Source organism: Salvia splendens, chromosome 15, assembly GCF_004379255.2.
Source record: "Salvia splendens isolate huo1 chromosome 15, SspV2, whole genome shotgun sequence".
Taxonomy (NCBI): Eukaryota; Viridiplantae; Streptophyta; class Magnoliopsida; order Lamiales; family Lamiaceae; genus Salvia; species Salvia splendens.
In genome coordinates, this window is record NC_056046.1 from 9,878,682 (window position 1) to 9,897,987 (window position 19,306).

At 36.5% G+C, this 19,306-nt stretch overlaps 3 protein-coding genes across 4 annotated transcripts; 1 reads left to right on the forward strand and 2 right to left on the reverse strand.

Moving 5' to 3' along the window:
- The first annotated feature begins 6,027 nt into the window (after positions 1–6,027).
- Positions 6,028–10,259, forward strand: LOC121766361 (GDT1-like protein 5). 2 transcript variants are annotated; one of them, XM_042162634.1, is made up of 14 exons: positions 6,028–6,160; positions 6,259–6,327; positions 7,705–7,764; positions 7,852–7,899; positions 8,218–8,303; positions 8,408–8,444; positions 8,516–8,563; positions 8,780–8,827; positions 9,127–9,195; positions 9,280–9,324; positions 9,409–9,470; positions 9,556–9,628; positions 9,689–9,781; positions 9,882–10,259. In XM_042162634.1, the coding sequence occupies exons 1-13, from the start codon at positions 6,140–6,142 to the stop codon at positions 9,758–9,760; spliced, it is 738 nt and encodes a 245-aa protein (XP_042018568.1). In that variant the 5' UTR covers positions 6,028–6,139; the 3' UTR covers positions 9,761–9,781; positions 9,882–10,259. The 2 variants fall into 2 exon arrangements, with proteins under 2 accessions (XP_042018568.1, XP_042018570.1); XM_042162636.1 differs by lacking the exon at positions 8,780–8,827.
- A 3,684-nt stretch (positions 10,260–13,943) lies between these two features.
- Positions 13,944–15,392, reverse strand: LOC121767957 (lysine histidine transporter-like 6). Its single transcript, XM_042164297.1, has 3 exons — positions 15,096–15,392; positions 14,871–15,010; positions 13,944–14,642 (listed from the first exon to the last, which is right to left on the reverse strand). The coding sequence occupies exons 1-3, from the start codon at positions 15,336–15,338 to the stop codon at positions 14,582–14,584; spliced, it is 444 nt and encodes a 147-aa protein (XP_042020231.1). The 5' UTR covers positions 15,339–15,392; the 3' UTR covers positions 13,944–14,581.
- A 1,094-nt stretch (positions 15,393–16,486) lies between these two features.
- On the reverse strand, positions 16,487–19,147 carry LOC121769529 (lysine histidine transporter-like 6). Its single transcript, XM_042166364.1, has 8 exons — positions 19,005–19,147; positions 18,782–18,921; positions 18,259–18,642; positions 17,539–17,932; positions 17,322–17,427; positions 17,116–17,207; positions 16,955–17,023; positions 16,487–16,816 (listed from the first exon to the last, which is right to left on the reverse strand). Exons 1-8 carry the CDS (start codon positions 19,032–19,034, stop codon positions 16,718–16,720), a joined length of 1,314 nt encoding a protein of 437 aa, XP_042022298.1. The 5' UTR covers positions 19,035–19,147; the 3' UTR covers positions 16,487–16,717.
- Positions 19,148–19,306: the final 159 nt, after the last annotated feature.

Here is a 19,306-nt window from a genome sequence, read left to right on the forward strand (position 1 = left end):
TATTCACATAATTACTTGTGGGACTTCATACATAAAAGTTAATCAATAATTTAGCATATATCTTCAACAAAAACTCTGTCTTTGTGGATTGGCCTAATCTTGGGTTACATAGGGTCATAGAGATGAAATACATTGGGATTGCAAATTAAGTAATCCCTCTCCCTGTGCAGTAGATACGTTTCATTTTCAACACCCGTATTAAAAAATGATACTCCCTCCGTCCCTGAAAATTTGTCCCAACTTTCCTTTTTCGTCCGTCCCCCAAAATTTGTCCCATTTCACTTTTACCATTTTTGGTAGTGGACCCCACATTCCACTAACTCATTCCTACTCACATTTTATTATAAAACTAATATATAAAAGTCAAGCCCACATTCCACTAACTTTTTCAATCCACTTTCCATTACATTCCTTAAAACCCGTGCCCGGTCAAACCGGGACGAATTTTGGGGGACGGATGTAGTAATAAACAATTAAAATAGAGAAAGTAAAGTAAGAGAGAGACTAATGTAGATAAAACTCTTATCTATATTATTCTCTATTTTACTTTACTCTCTTTCCATTTTAACTATTTATTATCATTTTTTTAAAAAGAGTGCTCAAAATGAAACGTCTCTACTACAGAGGGTCGGAGGGAGTATCAAATTCTAATTCTGCTAAGATGTTATGAGTTGAGCGTATTGTGTATGTTATATTACAAAGTATTTGTAGATATAACCTTCAAACTGAAGAGGTATATATGGAGGAGTGTGATAAGACTCGTCCATCCTTAACCAAATGATAGGGGATCGACCCCGCTATTTAGGAATTGAGCAGCCTTAGTCTTAGTCTTAGTCTAATAACAAAAAAAAGAAAAAAATCAATGTAAACCTTCAAGTAGTAGTTGAGGTTTCTGTTCTGGGTATAAAAAAGTAAAGAGATTGCAAGTCCATGAAAAAGAAAAGTGCAAAAAAGAATTATCGCATGATAGTAGTATGAAATGGAGTACAGAAAAATTATTTACTCTAACAATGGATATATGAGGGTTGCGACTGAGCCAAGACGATCGAGTCAAGCTTAGTATTATCAAATTCAAACTCAAGCTGAGCATCCACAATTGTGGACTGACCGCTAGTCCACTACTGCGACCGGCTAGCGGGTGACGGACGAGCCCGACGGACAACCTCTTGTCCGTCGGATAACGTGCTAGTCCGTCCGCTAGTCCGCTATTGTGGGCTCCCGACGGACGAGTGGACGGACTAGCAGTTTTGTCGATTTTGTTTTTCTTTTTTCAAAATTCTAGATATACGGCTCGTTGCACTTCATTTTTTTTCGTGAACTATGTATTTTTTTAATTATGTATTTTTTAATTTATATAAAATGATTGCATTTTCCCCGTATTCGTGTCGAAATTTTAATTCCGTATTTGTGATTTTTTTATTTTGTTTGTTGGGATGTCCTAGTACTTGTCTACTATTGTGCAGTTGGATGTCTTAGTGATGTGACAGTGTAGTGGTTAAGCATAGTGCTTCTCTCTTTCTATCGTGGATACTCTTAGTCTTATAAAATCCAGATGCAGTGAAAATTATTGAACTGTCAACTTAGATAACCAACTATAACAAATCCCTTCAAACATTAACTTTTGAGTAAACGACTTACGTATATTTACTGAGATTTACTGAACCATTCAAACTAACTCTAGCAAAAAAAAGTCAAAGTTAGTTGGTAAAAAGAATTGAAAATTATTTATTTATATAATCACATACAATTTGCTCATAAGTCCATGTGCGTTTCAGTTACAACTTAAAATGTTAAGTGTCTTATTGGGCCGGTATCCATCTCTCTAGTCCAATTTACCAAAGAGATTATTAAAGGCCTTTTTAAGTTTCACTATAAATTTATGAATATAAGTAAGTTAGAGTGTCCACAATGGGGGAGCCGCGGCCCGTGGCCTTCACGCGGCCCCCATTGCAGAGAGCCGAGAGCCGGGGCCCTGAGGCGAGAGACGAGGCTGAGCCGCGGCCGCGGCCTTCACGCGGCTGAGCCGTGTGAGCCGCGGCCCTCCACTGCAGCGGGCCGCGAAACGCGGCTGGGTCGCCGAATTTTTTATTTTTTTTTAATTTTCGAAAATTATTTTATAAAAATACACTCCCTCCCATTTCCATTTTTCCACATCTTTGTACACTTCCATTTCCCCTATCAAAAATACGACGAAAATTTATCTATAATTCGTAACTTTATTAAATCATGTTTGATCCACAAATTATTAGTCTACAAAAAATTTAATATAGTTAAATTAAAAAATAGCATTAACCAAAAAGAAAATAAATTAAATTTTTTTTAGAGGGCCACATTTGGTGGCCCTTGTTATTTTTTACATTTGGTAGCCCTTGTTAGTTAATATTGACTTTTACCATTGTGAAGGCCACAAGAGAGCCACGAATGGTGGCCGGGCCACATTTGGTGGCCTTTGAAGGCCACCATTGTGGACACTCTTATATCATGTCAAACTTAGACTTTTGAGAAAGTTAGTATAAAATATTTACATAATGTATTGAATACAATATACTCCTACGTGCTACTTAAAAATAGTAGTACTCCTATATACTGAACTATCGAATTCAAATCGTTTAATCTACTAAATTGTTGAATCATGTTTGTTACACATTGATAGAACTAATTAAATGAATAAAATAAATAATTGACAAATATTTGATTGGAGCTCACTGTTGCAGCCTCTAATAAATTTTCAGACAAGTAGGAGCATTCAACTTTACAACCACAGGTCATCAACTTTAATTTGGACGATAACCAATGATCTTTTTAAAACATTTTCTTGGATATTAATTGCTACCATACTCTATTGCTAAGTATATTAATCACCATTGCTTTCATCATGGAGTGACGAAACGAATTAATTTTTATCTGTTTGTTGATTTAATACTTTTCTATTTAATCACCTCTCTTTGATAAAATGATGTGATTTTGCCCCTATGCAATGTTTACATACATTTGTAATGTGACTGAGACGTGCTGCTCAATTGTTATTTGTTTTCTTTGTTGACTTGGTTTATGCATTATTATATTTTTTATTAATTAAATTATTACTTTACATAGCACGACTATACCAGCAACAATAAGCATTAATAAAAATGTGCCACGAAAATTGAGTTTGACCAAATAATTAATGAATGAATATGCCACCCATAATTATGTTAGTAGTATTTGATTATTTCCTCCGACTACAAATTCGTCTTGATTTTCTTCCAACACCCACTTCTTTTGCACCCATCAAAATCACTTTAACCAAGATATTTTTTAAATAATATTGACCACCCATATTGTATTTTTTAAAATATTTTTGACTAATCATTAAGCGAAGGCTGATGATGGATATATATAAGAAAAATCAATGAATATAGACAAACATGTTTGATGGATGGAAAATTAACATTTTGCCATTTTCTGTTGAAGGAAATCTTGCAAGTTCCAACCCTACACAAAACCTCTACCCTCAATTATCACCTCTCCTTTTTCATTGCCTCATTTCATATTAAGATGTTACATATTAAACCTTACCATGTCTTTAATAAGAATATAATTAAACTGTACAATTGTTTGGTGAGACGTTTACTTTGTATAATGAGAGAGATTGGTAAAATATAATACTATTGCTTACTTGAATATTAAAATGATTAAGTGAACAATGTATTAACTTGGAATTAGTTTTGTCAATGCATCATCCTCTCAAAGATTGCATAAAAGTGAACAATGTATTATACATAAAATTATAAAAGTGAACAATGTTTACACACGCTCGTATTGATAGTTTGGCATGAAATCTACAATCATGATCATTAAAACTGTATAATTTTGCATATCTAAGGGAGAAAAGTATATTGATGTAAAAAATTGTTAATCCAATATTCTAATCAAGAGTATAAGGCCATCCACAACGCTGTCTCTATACCGTCTCTTAAACCGTCTCTTAACTACTATTTGAGCACTATTTGAGGGCCCCACTGTCCTTTTTTCCTCCATCTCTTAACTAAGAGACGGAGGCTGCAACGCTCCGTCTCTTAACCGTCTCTATACCGTCTCTTAATTACTATTCATTCAATTTAATTTATAATTTTTTTAAAACCCAATTCAATTTAAACAAACACACTTTATTAAAATTAAAACAATATTACAACTTAACATTAAAAAAGCGAAGACATAATTAAAATTCTAAAAAAATAAAAATGACATAATTTAATATTCTCCGCCAAAGTTTTCCCAAATGTGCTCAATTAGATCCTCTTGGAGTTGGGTGTGGGCGCTAGAGTCGCGTGTCCTTGCCCGAATAGCCAACCGTTCTTGTATAGATGGATGCGCTCCACTTCGCGGCGGACTACTTGCAGTTGAGCTTCCGGGGGATTCGGGGTCGAACCAATTTCCGGCATCGGGTCCTTCGTCTCGGACAATCATGTTGTGCAAGATTATGCACGTATACATGATGTCGACCATGCTCTCCATGAACCACGAACGAGCCGGGGCTTTGATGATGTTGAAGCGCGCTTGGAGAACCCCGAACGCCCTCTCCACATCCTTGCGCGCAGCCTCCTGCTTCTGCGCAAAAAGAGCCTGCTTTGGGTTCGCTGGCCTGCCGCACGTCTTCACGAAGGTCGGCCACTTCGGGTAGATGCCGTCGGCGAGATAGTACCCCATTTTATACCGTCGGTTGTTGGCGACGAAGTTGATGGCCGGCGCTTTACCATCCAAAACTTCGGTAAAGAGGTCGGACTGTTGGAGCACGTTTACGTCGTTGTTCGAGCCAGGGACCCCGAAGTACGCGTGCCAGATCCAAAGTCGGTAGTCGGCAACGGCCTCGAGTACAACGGTTGGGTGGGTGCCTTTGTGGCCGCTCGTGTAGGAACCCCTCCAAGCCACCGGGCAATTCTTCCATTGCCAGTGCATGCAATCGACACTGCCAAGCATCCCGGGGAATCCGTGCACTTGTTCGTGCAGGTTGAGGAGGAACTGACAATCCTCCGTGGTTGGCCTCCGGAGAAATTCGTCACTGAAGGCTGCCCGGACGCCTCTGCAGAAGTTGAGCAAGCACAAGCGCCCAGTACTGTCTCCGATGTGCAGGTATTCGTCGAATATGTCGGCCGTTTGTCCAGTCGCAAGCTGCCGGATGGCTGCAGTACATTTCTGCAGCGTCGTGTGGCTGGGACGACCGACCGCGTCGAACCCTTCTCGGAAGAACTCCTCCCTGGCCGCCAAAGTATTCGCTATGTGGAGAAATAGCGGTTTCCGCATGCGGAAACGGCGACGGAAATAGGTATCTCCCCAAATCGGGTTATCGCAGAAGTAGTCGCGTACTAACCGTGCGGCGGCTTCCTCCCGGTTCCGATTGATGTACTTCCGGGAGCGTCGTGGGGGTGGTGCGGCTTCCTCCGCCTCTCGTCGTCGATCTTCTTCGAGTGATTGTTCCATTAATTGACGCATTTGCTCAAAAGGATCCATTTGTTTGAGTTGATTGAAGATGGAAATTGGAGTGATAGAGAGGATTTGAGAGGAATAGATGTGTGTTTGTGTTTGAAATGAGTATGGAATAGAATTATTTATAGAGTAAAAAAATTAAAAATTTAAAAAATGAAAATAAATATTTAACGGTAATATTACCGTTTGAAAAAAAAAAAAAATTTTTTTTTATTAAAAATCGATTTTTAAAAAAAAAAAATGAATTATTGCGTCATCAGTGACGACGCCCACTCGCGGGCCAGCGAGTGGGCGTCACGCACGCATGGGGACGTGCCACGTGTCTCGGGCGCGTGGCGAGACAGCTCGTCTCGTGTCTCTCCGAGACGAGCTACGCGACGAGCCGGTCGCGAGCTGGAGACGAGATGGCCGCTGCAATGCGTCTCGCGGGGGTCTCGTCTCTCCGAGACGAGACGCGAGCCCGGCGCGAGACGCGTTGTGGATGGTCTTAGTATTACTATTACATGAAAATACTTAATTCGATTTACCCTATATTTTGAGTAAATTGCATTTTAGACCCCCTATAAATCCAATAACATCTTCACCAGAAAAGAGTGCCTCGACCTCTCCGGAAATCTAGGCTCCGCTCCTTCAATTTGTCGACGCGGCCTTCTCAGTAGGAATAGGGCGAGAAATGGATCTCTCTGTTCTTCAAGTAAAGCACTGCGCTCTTTCATTTCATATAGTGTGTATTTTTTTGTTTGATTTTTGTGTTTTTTGATGGCTGATTTGCTTGTTTTGTTAATCAAACAGGGGTTCACGAAGTCGCTCGCGATGACGGTGCTATCAGAAATCGGTGACAAAACCTTTTTCGCAGCTGCTGTAAGATTGATTCATGTGTTCACGCCAATTTTCATTCGGTGCTTATTGTTGATCAGTTGTGTATGCTTGATTGCTGTTGTTTGTTGTGTTGTTAGTTTGATATCTTTGTTCAGTTGAGTTTGTTGGAAATGCTCTGAGCTTCTGACTTAGCAGTCTCGCTCTCCACCACCCGAAAAAAGGAAAAAACAACCAAAACAGGGATATGATTTTATCTAAAATAAGAGTATTGTTTGATAATTGCAGTGATTATGATATTTGATTTCGGATGATTTTGGTGGCGGTTGGTGTTACGTGTGTATTGGCAACTTCGATCTGTGCCATTCTGAATTTGTTATATAGGAAAATTCTCGTTTTCTATCGACTGAAGTAGTTCTCGCATATGTAGGAGCTTCTTTGTGTTTTCAAATTTGTTCTGCCAAAGTTTTGGATCCTGAGAGATTCCTATTGATTTTCTAGTGAGTTTGTTTTGTGGTAGTTGATTGAAAAGTTATTATATATTCCTGCCGCATTCCTCTCTGTGTGTGTGCTGTTTGTACTTTGTGAAGTATGTATGCTCATGTTCTCTCTTTATGAAAATTTTGATTACTTTGCTTGGCCAGATAAACTCGATCACTGAATATAGTTTGGATTGATTTTGTAAATAGTTACTTTTTTATGGAAGTTCAAATATTATTCTTTGTGTCGACTTTTAGTTTGGGAGGGGGTGTTCTAGATAGTGTGTCTTGGATTTTTCAAATGGCAGATACTGTAGTAAATCATATCAGAGTGGGAGAAGATGTGCATTCATGCCACACCATTTTTCTGAAAGAGTTAAATTTTTGTGCACGATGAACTTTATCGATGCATGTAATCGTTTCCAGTAATGACTGAACAGAATTATATAAAGGCTTCAGCCAATTGTTTTTTTGTTTTTTAAATGCCTCGACAGCTATGAGTGTTGTTCTCGATCCCTGTTGAGTACCATGTAATAAAAACTATATTTGCTGTTTACACCAAGTAGAACATGCAAAAGGTATTTTCTATAACCAAGAAGACTGAAATTTGAGGAGATCAGGTCAAAATCGGTTGTGGATCTTGACCACTTTCTTTTATCTAAATCTCCTTGGCTGGTTTGGAAGTTTAGTTTTTAATTTTGGGCGGCATTTGCATTCCATTTCCATGTACAATATTTGTATTTCTTGGATCTTCATAGTATGATAGCATTGTAACTGTAGGATTGGGATGGAAGATGTTATGTCTCCCCTATCACCTTATTCACCTAGCAAAAGACAAGTAGAATCAGTTATACTGCTACATTATTTTGTTCCAGTATTTTCGTAAGATATCCTTGGCTTTGCTTGGGAATAATGATGAAATCTAATGTTAGCATTTCATCAGATCTTGGCAATGCGTCACCCTAGAAGACTTGTATTGTCAGGCTGCCTTGGAGCACTGATTGTAAGATATATTTCTCTCTGAGTTAATCCTCTTATATTTTGTTCATACACCATGTTCTTTTAAAATTAATGTTTTTTTAATATTTAGGTTATGACTATTTTATCAGTTGTTGTTGGTTGGGCTACTCCAAATCTGGTAAGTAGTTTCAACTTTCAACTATGGATACTGCTGCTATTTGAGATACAATCAATTTTGGTATCAGATTTTGAAATACTGATAATGGTCCTTGTTCAGTTTATACTGTGTTAAGAAATATGTAAAAAACAGAAAATTAGCTTCTGGTACTCACTCAGCTCTATTATACATATTCATATATATAAGTCATACCACTTTGCTATAATGCTTGCTGTAGTGCCAAAAAAATAAATGTTTCCTCTGTATATTCGGCAACGATGATTGATTTTTAAAGTTTGTAACACAATATGACTTGTTGCTAAGCAAAATTCCTTACAGATCTCACGTAAGTGGACTCATCACATCACAACATTGTTGTTTCTCGGGTTTGGCCTGTGGTCTCTGTGGGAAGCCTTTAAGGACGGGTAATGAAATGCTGTCCTTCTTTACTTGCTCTGTTTCTTGTAGAAATATATTTCACTTCAGTTCCTTATTAATTAAGGTTCTCAAATCGCCCTTTCTTATACAGGGAAGCTGAAGAATTTGCTGAAGTTGAAAAAGAATTGGTTGGTTTTTCATGTTTTACAACTTGACTTACTGTGACTCAGTTCACTTATTTCGCTTTAATGATTTCTAGAATGCTGATTTAAAAAGTAACAGTGGAGCAACCAAAGGGAATAACAAGGTGAGATTTTTCACTGCTATACTTTTTAGCCTACCTTGGGTTTATGTTCAATTGTAAAACGCTATACCAATTATTTTAGATGATGGAGTACATCTCTTTAGTCATGTTTGGTTGATTTTTCACTGCTATACTTTCTAGATGGTTGGTTTTTCATGTTTTACAACTTGACTTACTGTGACTCACTCAGTTCACTTATTTCGCTTTAATGATTTCTAGAATGCTGATTTAAAAAGTAACAGTGGAGCAACCAAAGGGAATAACAAGGTGAGATTTTTCACTGCTATACTTTTTAGCCTACCTTGGGTTTATGTTCAATTGTAAAACGCTATACCAATTATTTTAGATGATGGAGTACATCTCTTTAGTCATGTTTGAGAGAAGTAAATATTGTTATTTAAGGGTTCATATTCTTTTTATGGTTGTCTGGCATTACTATTACTACTATTTATCGAAATTGGTTGTGTTCAAATGATAGTTTTAACATTATTGTTGCCTGCCATTTCACAATTGACTATAACCCACTTGAATGGTTCCCCCCCCCCCCCAATGGAATGGTGTTCTAGGATGCAGATGACCTGAAAAAGCAATACCGGCCCTTTCTCACTCAATTCTTTTCACCCATCTTGCTTAAGGTTCGAAGAAACAGTCTTAATCAATATTCTTTCGGAACCTCTACTTATTTTTCTGAAAAACTCATTGTTCCCTTTCTCCTGCAGGCCTTTTCAATTACTTTCTTTGGAGAATGGGGTGACAAGAGTCAAGTAAATCTTTTGGAAACACTTAATTGCTATCCCCTGTTCAAGTTTCCTTCATTCTCCTTAAACAGTATTCTCAACCTTTTACAGATCGCCACAGTAGGATTGGCTGCAGACGAGAATCCTTTGGGTGTTGTTCTTGGTGGAATCCTGTAAGTCTTTCAGGACCAAATATGATATCTGAATTCCCCAATACCGTGTAATAAATTTGTGTTCGACTGGTTTGCCTTGTATTAGTGGACAAGCTTTGTGTACTACGGCTGCAGTCCTGGGAGGAAAAAGTCTAGCAACTCAAATATCTGAAAAAATAGTAAGTTTCTGTATGTATAATTCCTCTCCTAATGAAACATCTAACCCACGGTTGATACAGGTCACACTCTCTGGGGGAGCTCTTTTCATTGTTTTCGGGATTCAGTCTCTTCTTTCAACGGTGGATTCGTAAAGGCTCCAAAATTACCTAAAGGCAAGCCCAAAGTGCTAGAAGTTTTCAAAATTATTACTCATATAGCAGACATAATCGTACGTTGTGCTAAAATATTGTTGCTACTGTCGTTCCTATGCAGAAGATGAAGGTAATTCATTCTGGCTAAAGACACATTTAGGCATTATATAGGTGGAGTAATTGTTCAACAGTTTAGGAGATGAAATGCTAGTCTTTATAGCAGTGCTACCAAATTATTCTAAGATCTAACTGATCAGAAGAGAAGTTGGAAATCATTCAAAAGTTGGAGATTGTTCTATTTTTCTCCATTTTATGAATTTGCCGATTATCTTTCAGTGACACCAGGATCTGCATTAGTATTATGACCCGATAAACATTTGATTTAGTTCGCTGCAGTGTATCATTTTCATAGAAGTTTGAGAAAAGGAGCTTATCAGATGTGTCAATTTCATGACTTTTCTGAGTTGGGATATTTTATTTGGTTTCTTACTTTCTTTAAGCTCATTATTGTCTCTTATAATGTTTGATAAGTTTTTGAAGTTTTATTTTTTTTCTCCGCCAAAGAGTTTGTGCGTCAGTATGTGTGTGTGTATTGCATAGCTCTTAATTTCGGATAACCATCATTACCAGTTTCGACTAATAATGGATATTGAGTTATTGGAGAGTTTGGTAAGAGAATGAGTGTTTTGTGTCTGAGAAAAGGAAGTACTTTTGTGGGTTTGAGGGAGCATGGCATGCATGTTAGTTGTGCTTTAGTGCAAGTCAGTCACAGTTCCACTCTCTTTAAACCTGTCTAGTGTTGCTATAACGTGTTCTATTTAGGGAATGAATGTTATGTCAATGATAGGACTTTTTGAATGGCTTTGAATGGAGTATGATAAATTTCATGTTACTTTTGTTTACCAAATGGAGTATCTGTTTTTCGTAATTCCACTTTTATCTTTTATCCATGTATTTTCTCTCTTCTTCCATTGCTTTCTTTTTGGAGTACGTTTTACTCCTACTTTTTTCCTAGCTTTATTTGTTTCCTTTTGTAAAACAACAAAAGAACAAATGAAGGTTAAACAGTCAAAAGGAGCGAGGCAAAAATGCCGGATTTAAAGTAAAAAATTGAAGAGTAAGGTTACAACTATTGGAATGAAAATGAAAGAATTAAGAGCAGATTTGGTCACATCTCCTCCACAATTAGAGTCTAATTAAGAAAGGAACAGATCAGGATTTCAATAGATTGATTGCATTTTATTTGCATTTCAATATATCTCAAATAGAAGAGAATTAGTAATACAAAGTCAAATTCTAGTCACCAAATCTTGAATTCGCATTATCTCATCTTCGGCCTTTTTCCACACTTTCATTGTGGGCTCTAACATCTTCATCATTGATGCGGCTTCAAAATACGGCCTGCAATAAGGCTGAGACCCTCGATTTTGTGGTTGGTCTTCCCTCATGACTTGCTCTATGATGAATTAATTAAATATAGTTTTCAAGAAAATTAATTCTTCGGGGTACAAGACATGGTTGGTCTCATCCCATCAAATTAAATTTGCATAGAAATATGTATGAACTCGGAATACAACTCTTATGCTATGTGACAGTAACATAGTCCCACTACAATAATAAAAAAAAAAGATCATTGAGACGTCATCTCTCTGATCTAAATGACAAGAAACTTGCATAGTTACAATCCAAGTGTCTCTCTCTGGGAGTTGCTATATCTAAGTCATCAAGAATAATACTACTATCATTTTTTAGTGAATTACAAAAATGGCCATGGACTATGGGTTTATCTCGCTAATAGTTCCTGAACTTTAAAAATATCGCCAGTAGTCTCTAGACTAAGGGTTTATTTCGAAATTGGTCCTTTTGGATATTTTTTATCCGAAAATGCCCTTTTGAGCAATTTCGTCTTTTCGCATTTTAAGTGTTTCAATATGATATTATTTCCATGATGTACTAAATCTGATATTATTTCAAAATTATCTTATCTTCCCTTTGTCATCCTTCACTTTATTTTTTTATTTCAATATTAGATTTAATTTTATAAAATTAAATTTAAAATTTAGATTTTTAAATATCAATAAATTATTTTAATTAAAATTATTAATTTATGTATTCTTTCTCGTCTCATAGCTATATATATAGAAATAAAACTATGCAGCCAACTCACACAAAACTCTTTTATAATAAATGCATAAATTAATAATTTATTGATATTTAAAAATCTAAATTTTAAATTTAATTTTATAAAATTAAATCTAATATTGAAATAAAAAATTAAAGTGAAGGATGGCAAAGGGAAGAAGAAGATAATTTTGAAATAATATCAGATTTAGTACATCACTGAAATAATATCATATTGAAACAGTTAGAATGTGAAAAAACGAAATTGCCCAAATGCTCAAAGGAGCATTTTCGGATTAAAAATAGCCAGAAAGACCAATTTTTGAAATAAACCCTTAGTCTAGGGACTACTGGCGATATTTTTAAAGTCCAAGGACTATGGACGAGATAAACCTATAGTACATGGACCATTTTTGTAGTTCACTCATTTTTTTAGTAGATCAATAAGTATCATCTTTAATCCATATCAATTGTAGCATTTTAATTATCGAAAATATAAAAGAAATCACAGTTCCAACTTAAATAAACACCGATTCATTTGATAATGATTTAGTAAAATGTTTAATTTGTTTAGAAACTACTCTTAGATATGTGATCAAGAAGTGATCAAGATCAAGTTCAACTCCGAGAAGCTGATCATCTATGGAAGCTTCGAGATGATGATTGAAGTGAAGACTTGAGCTTAGCTCATACAGCTGTCACTGAGCTGTCATCCTAGCTGGCATTAGTTAGTTTTTTATTAGAGTTTGATCTTCTAGCTTTCACCTAGTATATAAGGTGATTTGCACACATGTATTTGTAATTCAATTGAATCAATAAATAAATCAAGTTCTCTCTTCGTTTAGCATGATTATGCTAAGATTACAAACTTGTTATGTTATCAGTGAATAAAACGATCTTCCGCTATTCTCTCTGATTTCTCCTCTTTGCCAATCCGTTCATCACGAATGGACGAAATTGCGCTTTGATTCCTCATGCCGAGGACACTTCTAGTCCTTATTTTCTTCATCCTAGTGATAATCCTGGGGTAATTCTCGTTCCACAGCGGTTGATTGGTTCCAATTACTTAACATGAAGTCGTTCCTTCATCACAGTTCTACTTGCTAAGAACAAGTTGGTTTTTGTCGATGGATCTATTCTTCGCCCAAATCGCGATGATCTTCTCTATCAAGCATGGATCAGGTGTAATAGTATGGTTGTTGCCTGGTTGCGCAACTCAGTTTCTTCTCAGATTTGTTTGAGCATTATGTTTTTGGATGATGCGTATGAGATCTGGTCAGATCTAAAGGATTGATTCTCACTTGGTGATTCTGCTCGTTTGTATCAATTGAGGCAACAATTGATGACTCTCAATCAAGGAAACTCCGATGTTAGTAGCTATTTCACTAGTTTGAGAACGGTTTGGGATGAGTTCAAAAATTCTCAGCCTCTCTCTTGGTGCACCTGCAATAGCGTAGCTCGATGGCATCAGCGTCAAGAGGATGATTGTACAATTCAATTTTGATCGGTTTAAACTCTTCGTTTTCACAGATCAGATCCAGTATTCTTGTTATTACTACTTTGCCTTCACTCTCTAAGGTGTTTTCCTCAGTTGATCAGGAAGAAAGGCAGCGGCGCATTGATGGAAATCTGATGTCCTCAACCTATCCTCCAACTCCGGTTACAAGCGAACAACCTTTTGCTAATGCTGCTTCAAACTTTGGAAGAGGCTTCAACAAGTTTCTATGCAGTCATTATGGTAAAACTAACCACAATGTGGATAAATGTTTTTTTCTACAGCTTTCCCCCAGGATATGGCCGAGATAAGCCTAAATCTACTAGATTTGCTCAGTCCAGCTCATACAAGTATAAGTCTGTTAATTGCGTTGAAGATAATTCTGATTCTTCTTATTGGAAAGGATCTCAGCTTGTTGCTATGAATCTACCTAGTATGGATCAGTACGTCAAAAATACCAATTGTATAAAATATGCAATTTAAGAACATGATTTGCATGATTGACATTTAAAACAAGTCAAATCTAGTCCTTAAAAACATACAAAATCCGTGTTTGTCAACTCCCCAAAACTTAATTATTTGTTTGTCCTCAAACAAAACAAGAGAAAAACAAATTAAGAAACACGGATGTTAAGAACTAAACTTCATAGTTGCCTCAAAAATTGTAACAAGAAATAAAGAGTTTGACAAGAATACAAATCAAATCAAGCAAAGCTTATTAGTGCATTTTCATTACTAGCTCGTTGATCACCTTGAAGTACATGCACTGACAAGTGTTTAGAAGTGTGTTTATCACTCACTCACAAAGTGTATATTGGAAAAAGTGTATGCTCTCAGACCATGCAACATGCAAAGTTTACCATAGGCTTGCTCGAAGTTTAATCCCTCATCTACTTTATGTGATTAAATTAAAAAATCTGAAAGGTCTTTATTTTAAGTTATAATATAGGCTCTTTGGTAAGGTGAGGAAATATGCAAATCCAGTAAGATTGTCTAATTGGGGTGCAGTTGGTGCAGACAATTTTCACGAAATTCTTGAGGCATTTGCCACCGGTGACCATGTACACAATGTCGCACCCAACCTGGACGATCAGCTGCTGGGGAAGCACTATCCACGGCCCCAGCCTCGGCCCAAACGCGTGCCTCCCCAGGTCATAGTACCGGTCGAATCGCACCCCAGGGACGCACTGGTGGAGATGCGTCATCTACCACATGGTGTGCAGTGTCACGCACCACGATAGTGCCATCACAAAGGTTCCTGGTCCCCTGTTGCAAGCAAAATATATATAAGGGCTACCCCAACTCCATTAATCTGAGACATTTTAGGGATTGTCCCGAAAACAAAATCTTAAGGATTTTGTCTAAAAACGGACAATATCAGTACTAATATGGAGTTAAGATGTGCATCGACAGAATCAAAGAAGCCAACGGAACAGAAAACAATAATTACAACTATGTCAAGTTATTGTGAGAATTAAATAAAGTGTAGTGTACCATCCTAAGTAGGCCATGGCGTAGGGAAGGCTGAGAACGCCGGCACCGACCATGGCCGTGACGGTGTGGAAAGTGGAGTACCACCATTTTGCCTTACGGCGGGTGCCCTCCTCTGCCCATTTATCATCTATTGGAATTTCCTGTAAAGTAAAAAATCAAACTAATTAGCCATTGATAATTTTCTCAGACAAATAAAACAGAGAAACATCATTGAAAAAGAATTACTTTAGGTTGTGGGGGAGAAGAAGAACCCATTTTTGCAATGAAATTAAGCAGTGAAGACAGCAAGAATGCAGGAGTGAAATGCCAATCATCATGTATTTGTAGCGATTCGTCACTTATATTATTATGGCTAAAAGTTGACACATAACCTACTTTTTGTGGTTGATGAAAAGATGGAAGTTTTTTCTTTGTGGTTATAATAATGAAAAAGATAGAAAAAGGGGTAGATACCAACGCATATAACATTTTGCTATATTACTTTTTGCCAACTTACAAGAGAGTAAAGGCAATTTCAGTCTTTATTTGGCCTCAATACCGTATAATATACATTAACTAACTTTCCTTTGAATGTTAACCATCATGATATGTGTGAACCTTGGGATAATAATGTATACATAATTTGATTATGCTAATAAAAAAATATTATACGTAATGATTAGTTTAGCACCGAGAGTGGTACAAAATTGACCAAAGATACAGTCTATTACTGTACTAATTTTATTATACTAGTTTCAGATGCAGAGTATTCTTATTTTTTATTAAAAGGAATAATATTACTAATTACTAAATCCTTTTTAAGGACAATTTACTATATCCTTGTTGATTAAAGTGAGTAAAGATGTTGTATGTATATCAAAATTAGACACTGCTGGTGAAAACTGAAAACAAATCTTACTATTAGTGATGAATTATTAAGTTTACACGCATCAAGATATTTTCAATTTAAGCATACATATATATGGAACAGAGGGAGAGGGAGTATACTTCATTTCATTTAAATTTCAATCGAGCTAGAGATAATATATTTAAGCAAAAGCTCTGTTTATGGATGCAGAGCATGAAATCTGAAGATTCTGAACACACTCTGCAACAACCAATGTCATCTCTACATTATAGTACTTTATTTATTTCCATCTCAAGTGCATTCCATATGCAAAATTTTGAACACACAAATTTAAAACAAAGTACTACTACTATATGATTATTCGACCAACTCAACTTTTAAATCATTTGTTTTGGAACGTATACTACCTTGTCCCCAATAAGGCCTCGTTTGGTATATAGTTAGTATAACTTAAATAGTAAAATTTTTTGTTAAATTATTTAGTTTTAAATGGCTAAATTATCATTAGTCATAATATTTGGTATATTAATTCAAGTATACAAATAATTTAATTTCTTGTTTGACACTACTGATCCTGAGTCATCTCTCAAGTGTGACATCTACCTTGGGACGGAAGGAGTACTTTTTTTCATTTTATCCTCATCTAATCATATAAAAATAAATTCTTACTCTTATTATATATTCTCCGTACGTATATGATTTAACGACCGAGGGCACTTAATAAAATTATTTTCTTTGTCCGGTGAAAAGCTAGAGCAAATCGACCATATCGCTGCAAAATCATTTTTATTAGACCAGAGTTATATATTTGTACCTCCAAAATTACAAAGGTTAGGCAAAAATATAAGTATTACTCTTGACTAACAAAAGGAGTTTTCAGTAGTTCAGTTGTCTTTTGATTACTGTGACACATTTGAAGTCTTGAAGATCTTCAAATTTCAACACCACACATAATTAGCTAATCAAAGACTTAATTCGAACTACAATAGTAGGATTTATTTTATGAGTAGAAGTCATAGGTTGAAGAATCGACGACGACGTTTCGCACTCCAGCTATTGTTGATGTAAACAAGATGAACACACCAAAAAATATGCATCCCTGAAAATTCCAACATAAATCAAATATTAGCATGCCAATAGCGCCTCTTTATTTGTATCAATATTTCAAAACTCTCTTGCATAATAAATGAGTGAGATACATATTAGATGAAGATAAAAAAAAACACATAAATATTACCCAATTGAATGTCCACGACAAGCTGAACCTCTGTGGCTTTTTAATTTTCAACCAAATTATGCAGGGCAACTGAATCAAAACCCACAAAAGTTACATTGCAAATTAAGGATGAATATTTACAAAAATTCAAGAAAGTGAATAAAAAATATGCTTAAACTCACTATATAAGTAGTTGAAGAAAAACCAAAGCCACCAAACAGACCAAGAAGGTCGCCAAAAAATGGGAAAGTCACAGCAACAAACGAAGTAAAAGCTGCACACCATGACAAAAAATAATGAATAATACGAATTTGACCATGTTTGTTATATGAAGTTATGAAATGATTTATAAATATTTAATGAATAAATTGGTTAAAAAATCCCTTACCAACATAAGTAGAACGAACAAAGAGCCTGAGCCCTAGCCCATGTGTTACTTTAAATCTTGCAACCAATGTCTTCTCCACAACCTCAAAAAATGGCATTGCATATATCTACAAAGGTTATAGCGGATTTGAAGTAAATGACTAGTCAAAATTAAATTATACTCTCTTCGTCCCCGCTGTAATTGAATCGCTATAAATGTTGGACTAGGAAATATTGACCTGATAGCTGCCAATAACATGGACAAAAACCATCAAATTGGCGGCGGCAATGAGCCACGCCGGCTTTTTTAGGGCTACGAGCACATTGTCCGCGACATCCTGTCCAAAGGCCCAGTATCCGACGAGGGCCACCGGAAAATAACAGATGGCATTGACGAAATAAGCCCACACGGCGCCCCTCCACATCGCGATGCTCGAGGGCTTCTCAGGGGCCGATGGAATGGTGGACTGGATCTCTAAAATCACCGCGTGGCCGGCGAAAGCCGTTGTGATCTGTCCCAACGCATTGAACACTCGAAACATGCTATCCACGTCGCTCGTTTTCTTGTACTCGTAGCTCACGTCCGGGGCCCGCCCCCTGCTCAGGCTCCCCACCCAGGCAATGGTTGAGTAGCTGCCAAAGCCAGAAGTTTCCAAATATAATAATCACTACAAAAAACTTATCTTTTAAGAACACAAAAATGAGACACAATTACTAGCGGTTAAATTTTTTCTAAAATAATCATAATTCGTCCCTAAGTTGAAGATAAATTATCTTAATATTTTGTTTTTTTGGGATGCTTTGATGTGTATCTGCTAATTTTAGTTGAGACAACAACAATATGAATATTTTATGAAGCTTTGATGGTATAGTTTGACACACAACTTAGCGTCTCGTTAAAAAGTAGTGGTGAATATAATATGATATTTGCGAAGACTTGGACTAGGGTTGAATTAAACCTTAGTGACATGATTGCTGCAGCCAATGAGACCCCAGAGATGGAATTGATGTCTGGCATCTGAGATAGGAATAAGTGGAGACTTCCAAAAATTGCGATCCAATAAGATTGTTTGATTGGGGTGCAATTGGTGCATGCAATCTCCATGAATTTCTTGAGACATTTTCCTCCTGTGACCAAGTACACCACGTTGCACCCGACTTGGACGATCAACTGCTGCGGGAGCACGATCCATTTCCCGAGCCTCTGCCCAAACGCATGTCGTCCCAGGTCGTAGTACCGGTCGAACCGGACGCCGGGAACACACTCATGGAGCTGGATCAGCTGCCTCATTGTGTTGAGCGTTATGCACCACGAAAATACCATCACCAGTGTCCCCGGACCCCTAAAATTAATTTAAATAAATTACTACTGTACTAAATTAATAATAATAATAATAATAATAATAATAATAATAATAATAATAATAATAATAATAATAATAATAATAATAATAATAATAATAATAATCGTCAATTTAGTACCAGCCTAAGTAAGCCATGGCGTAGGGTAGGCTTAAAACTCCAGCGCCGATCATGGCCGTGACGGTGTGAAAAGTCGAGTACCACCATTTTGCCTCTCGAACTCGATGATTTTCGCCACTTTTTTCACTATATGGAGCCTCCTAAAACATAGTATTAAAATTCTATCAATTTGGATTTTCATCATGGAACAATTTAAATGGACTATAGTCGTAATTATTATTACCTTGGGCTGAGGAGGAGAAGTAGAAACCATAGCTGCAAACACAAAAAATAAGGTGAGTTGGAGAATTAGTGAACATGAGCACAAACTTATAGTGACAGATTTTGCACTGAGAATCTTGGTGGAGTAAAGGTGACGGTTAACCCTTTTGAATTTATTCGCGCCTTTTGATTATTTTTGTATAAAACTTAAGATTACATAATCTAAAAAGGTGATTAATAATTGTTAGTGAGCATTGTGGTTAGAAAGACTAATTGATTTTTAGACTTAATGCGCTAATTATTTAAGTTGACTAACGATATTCT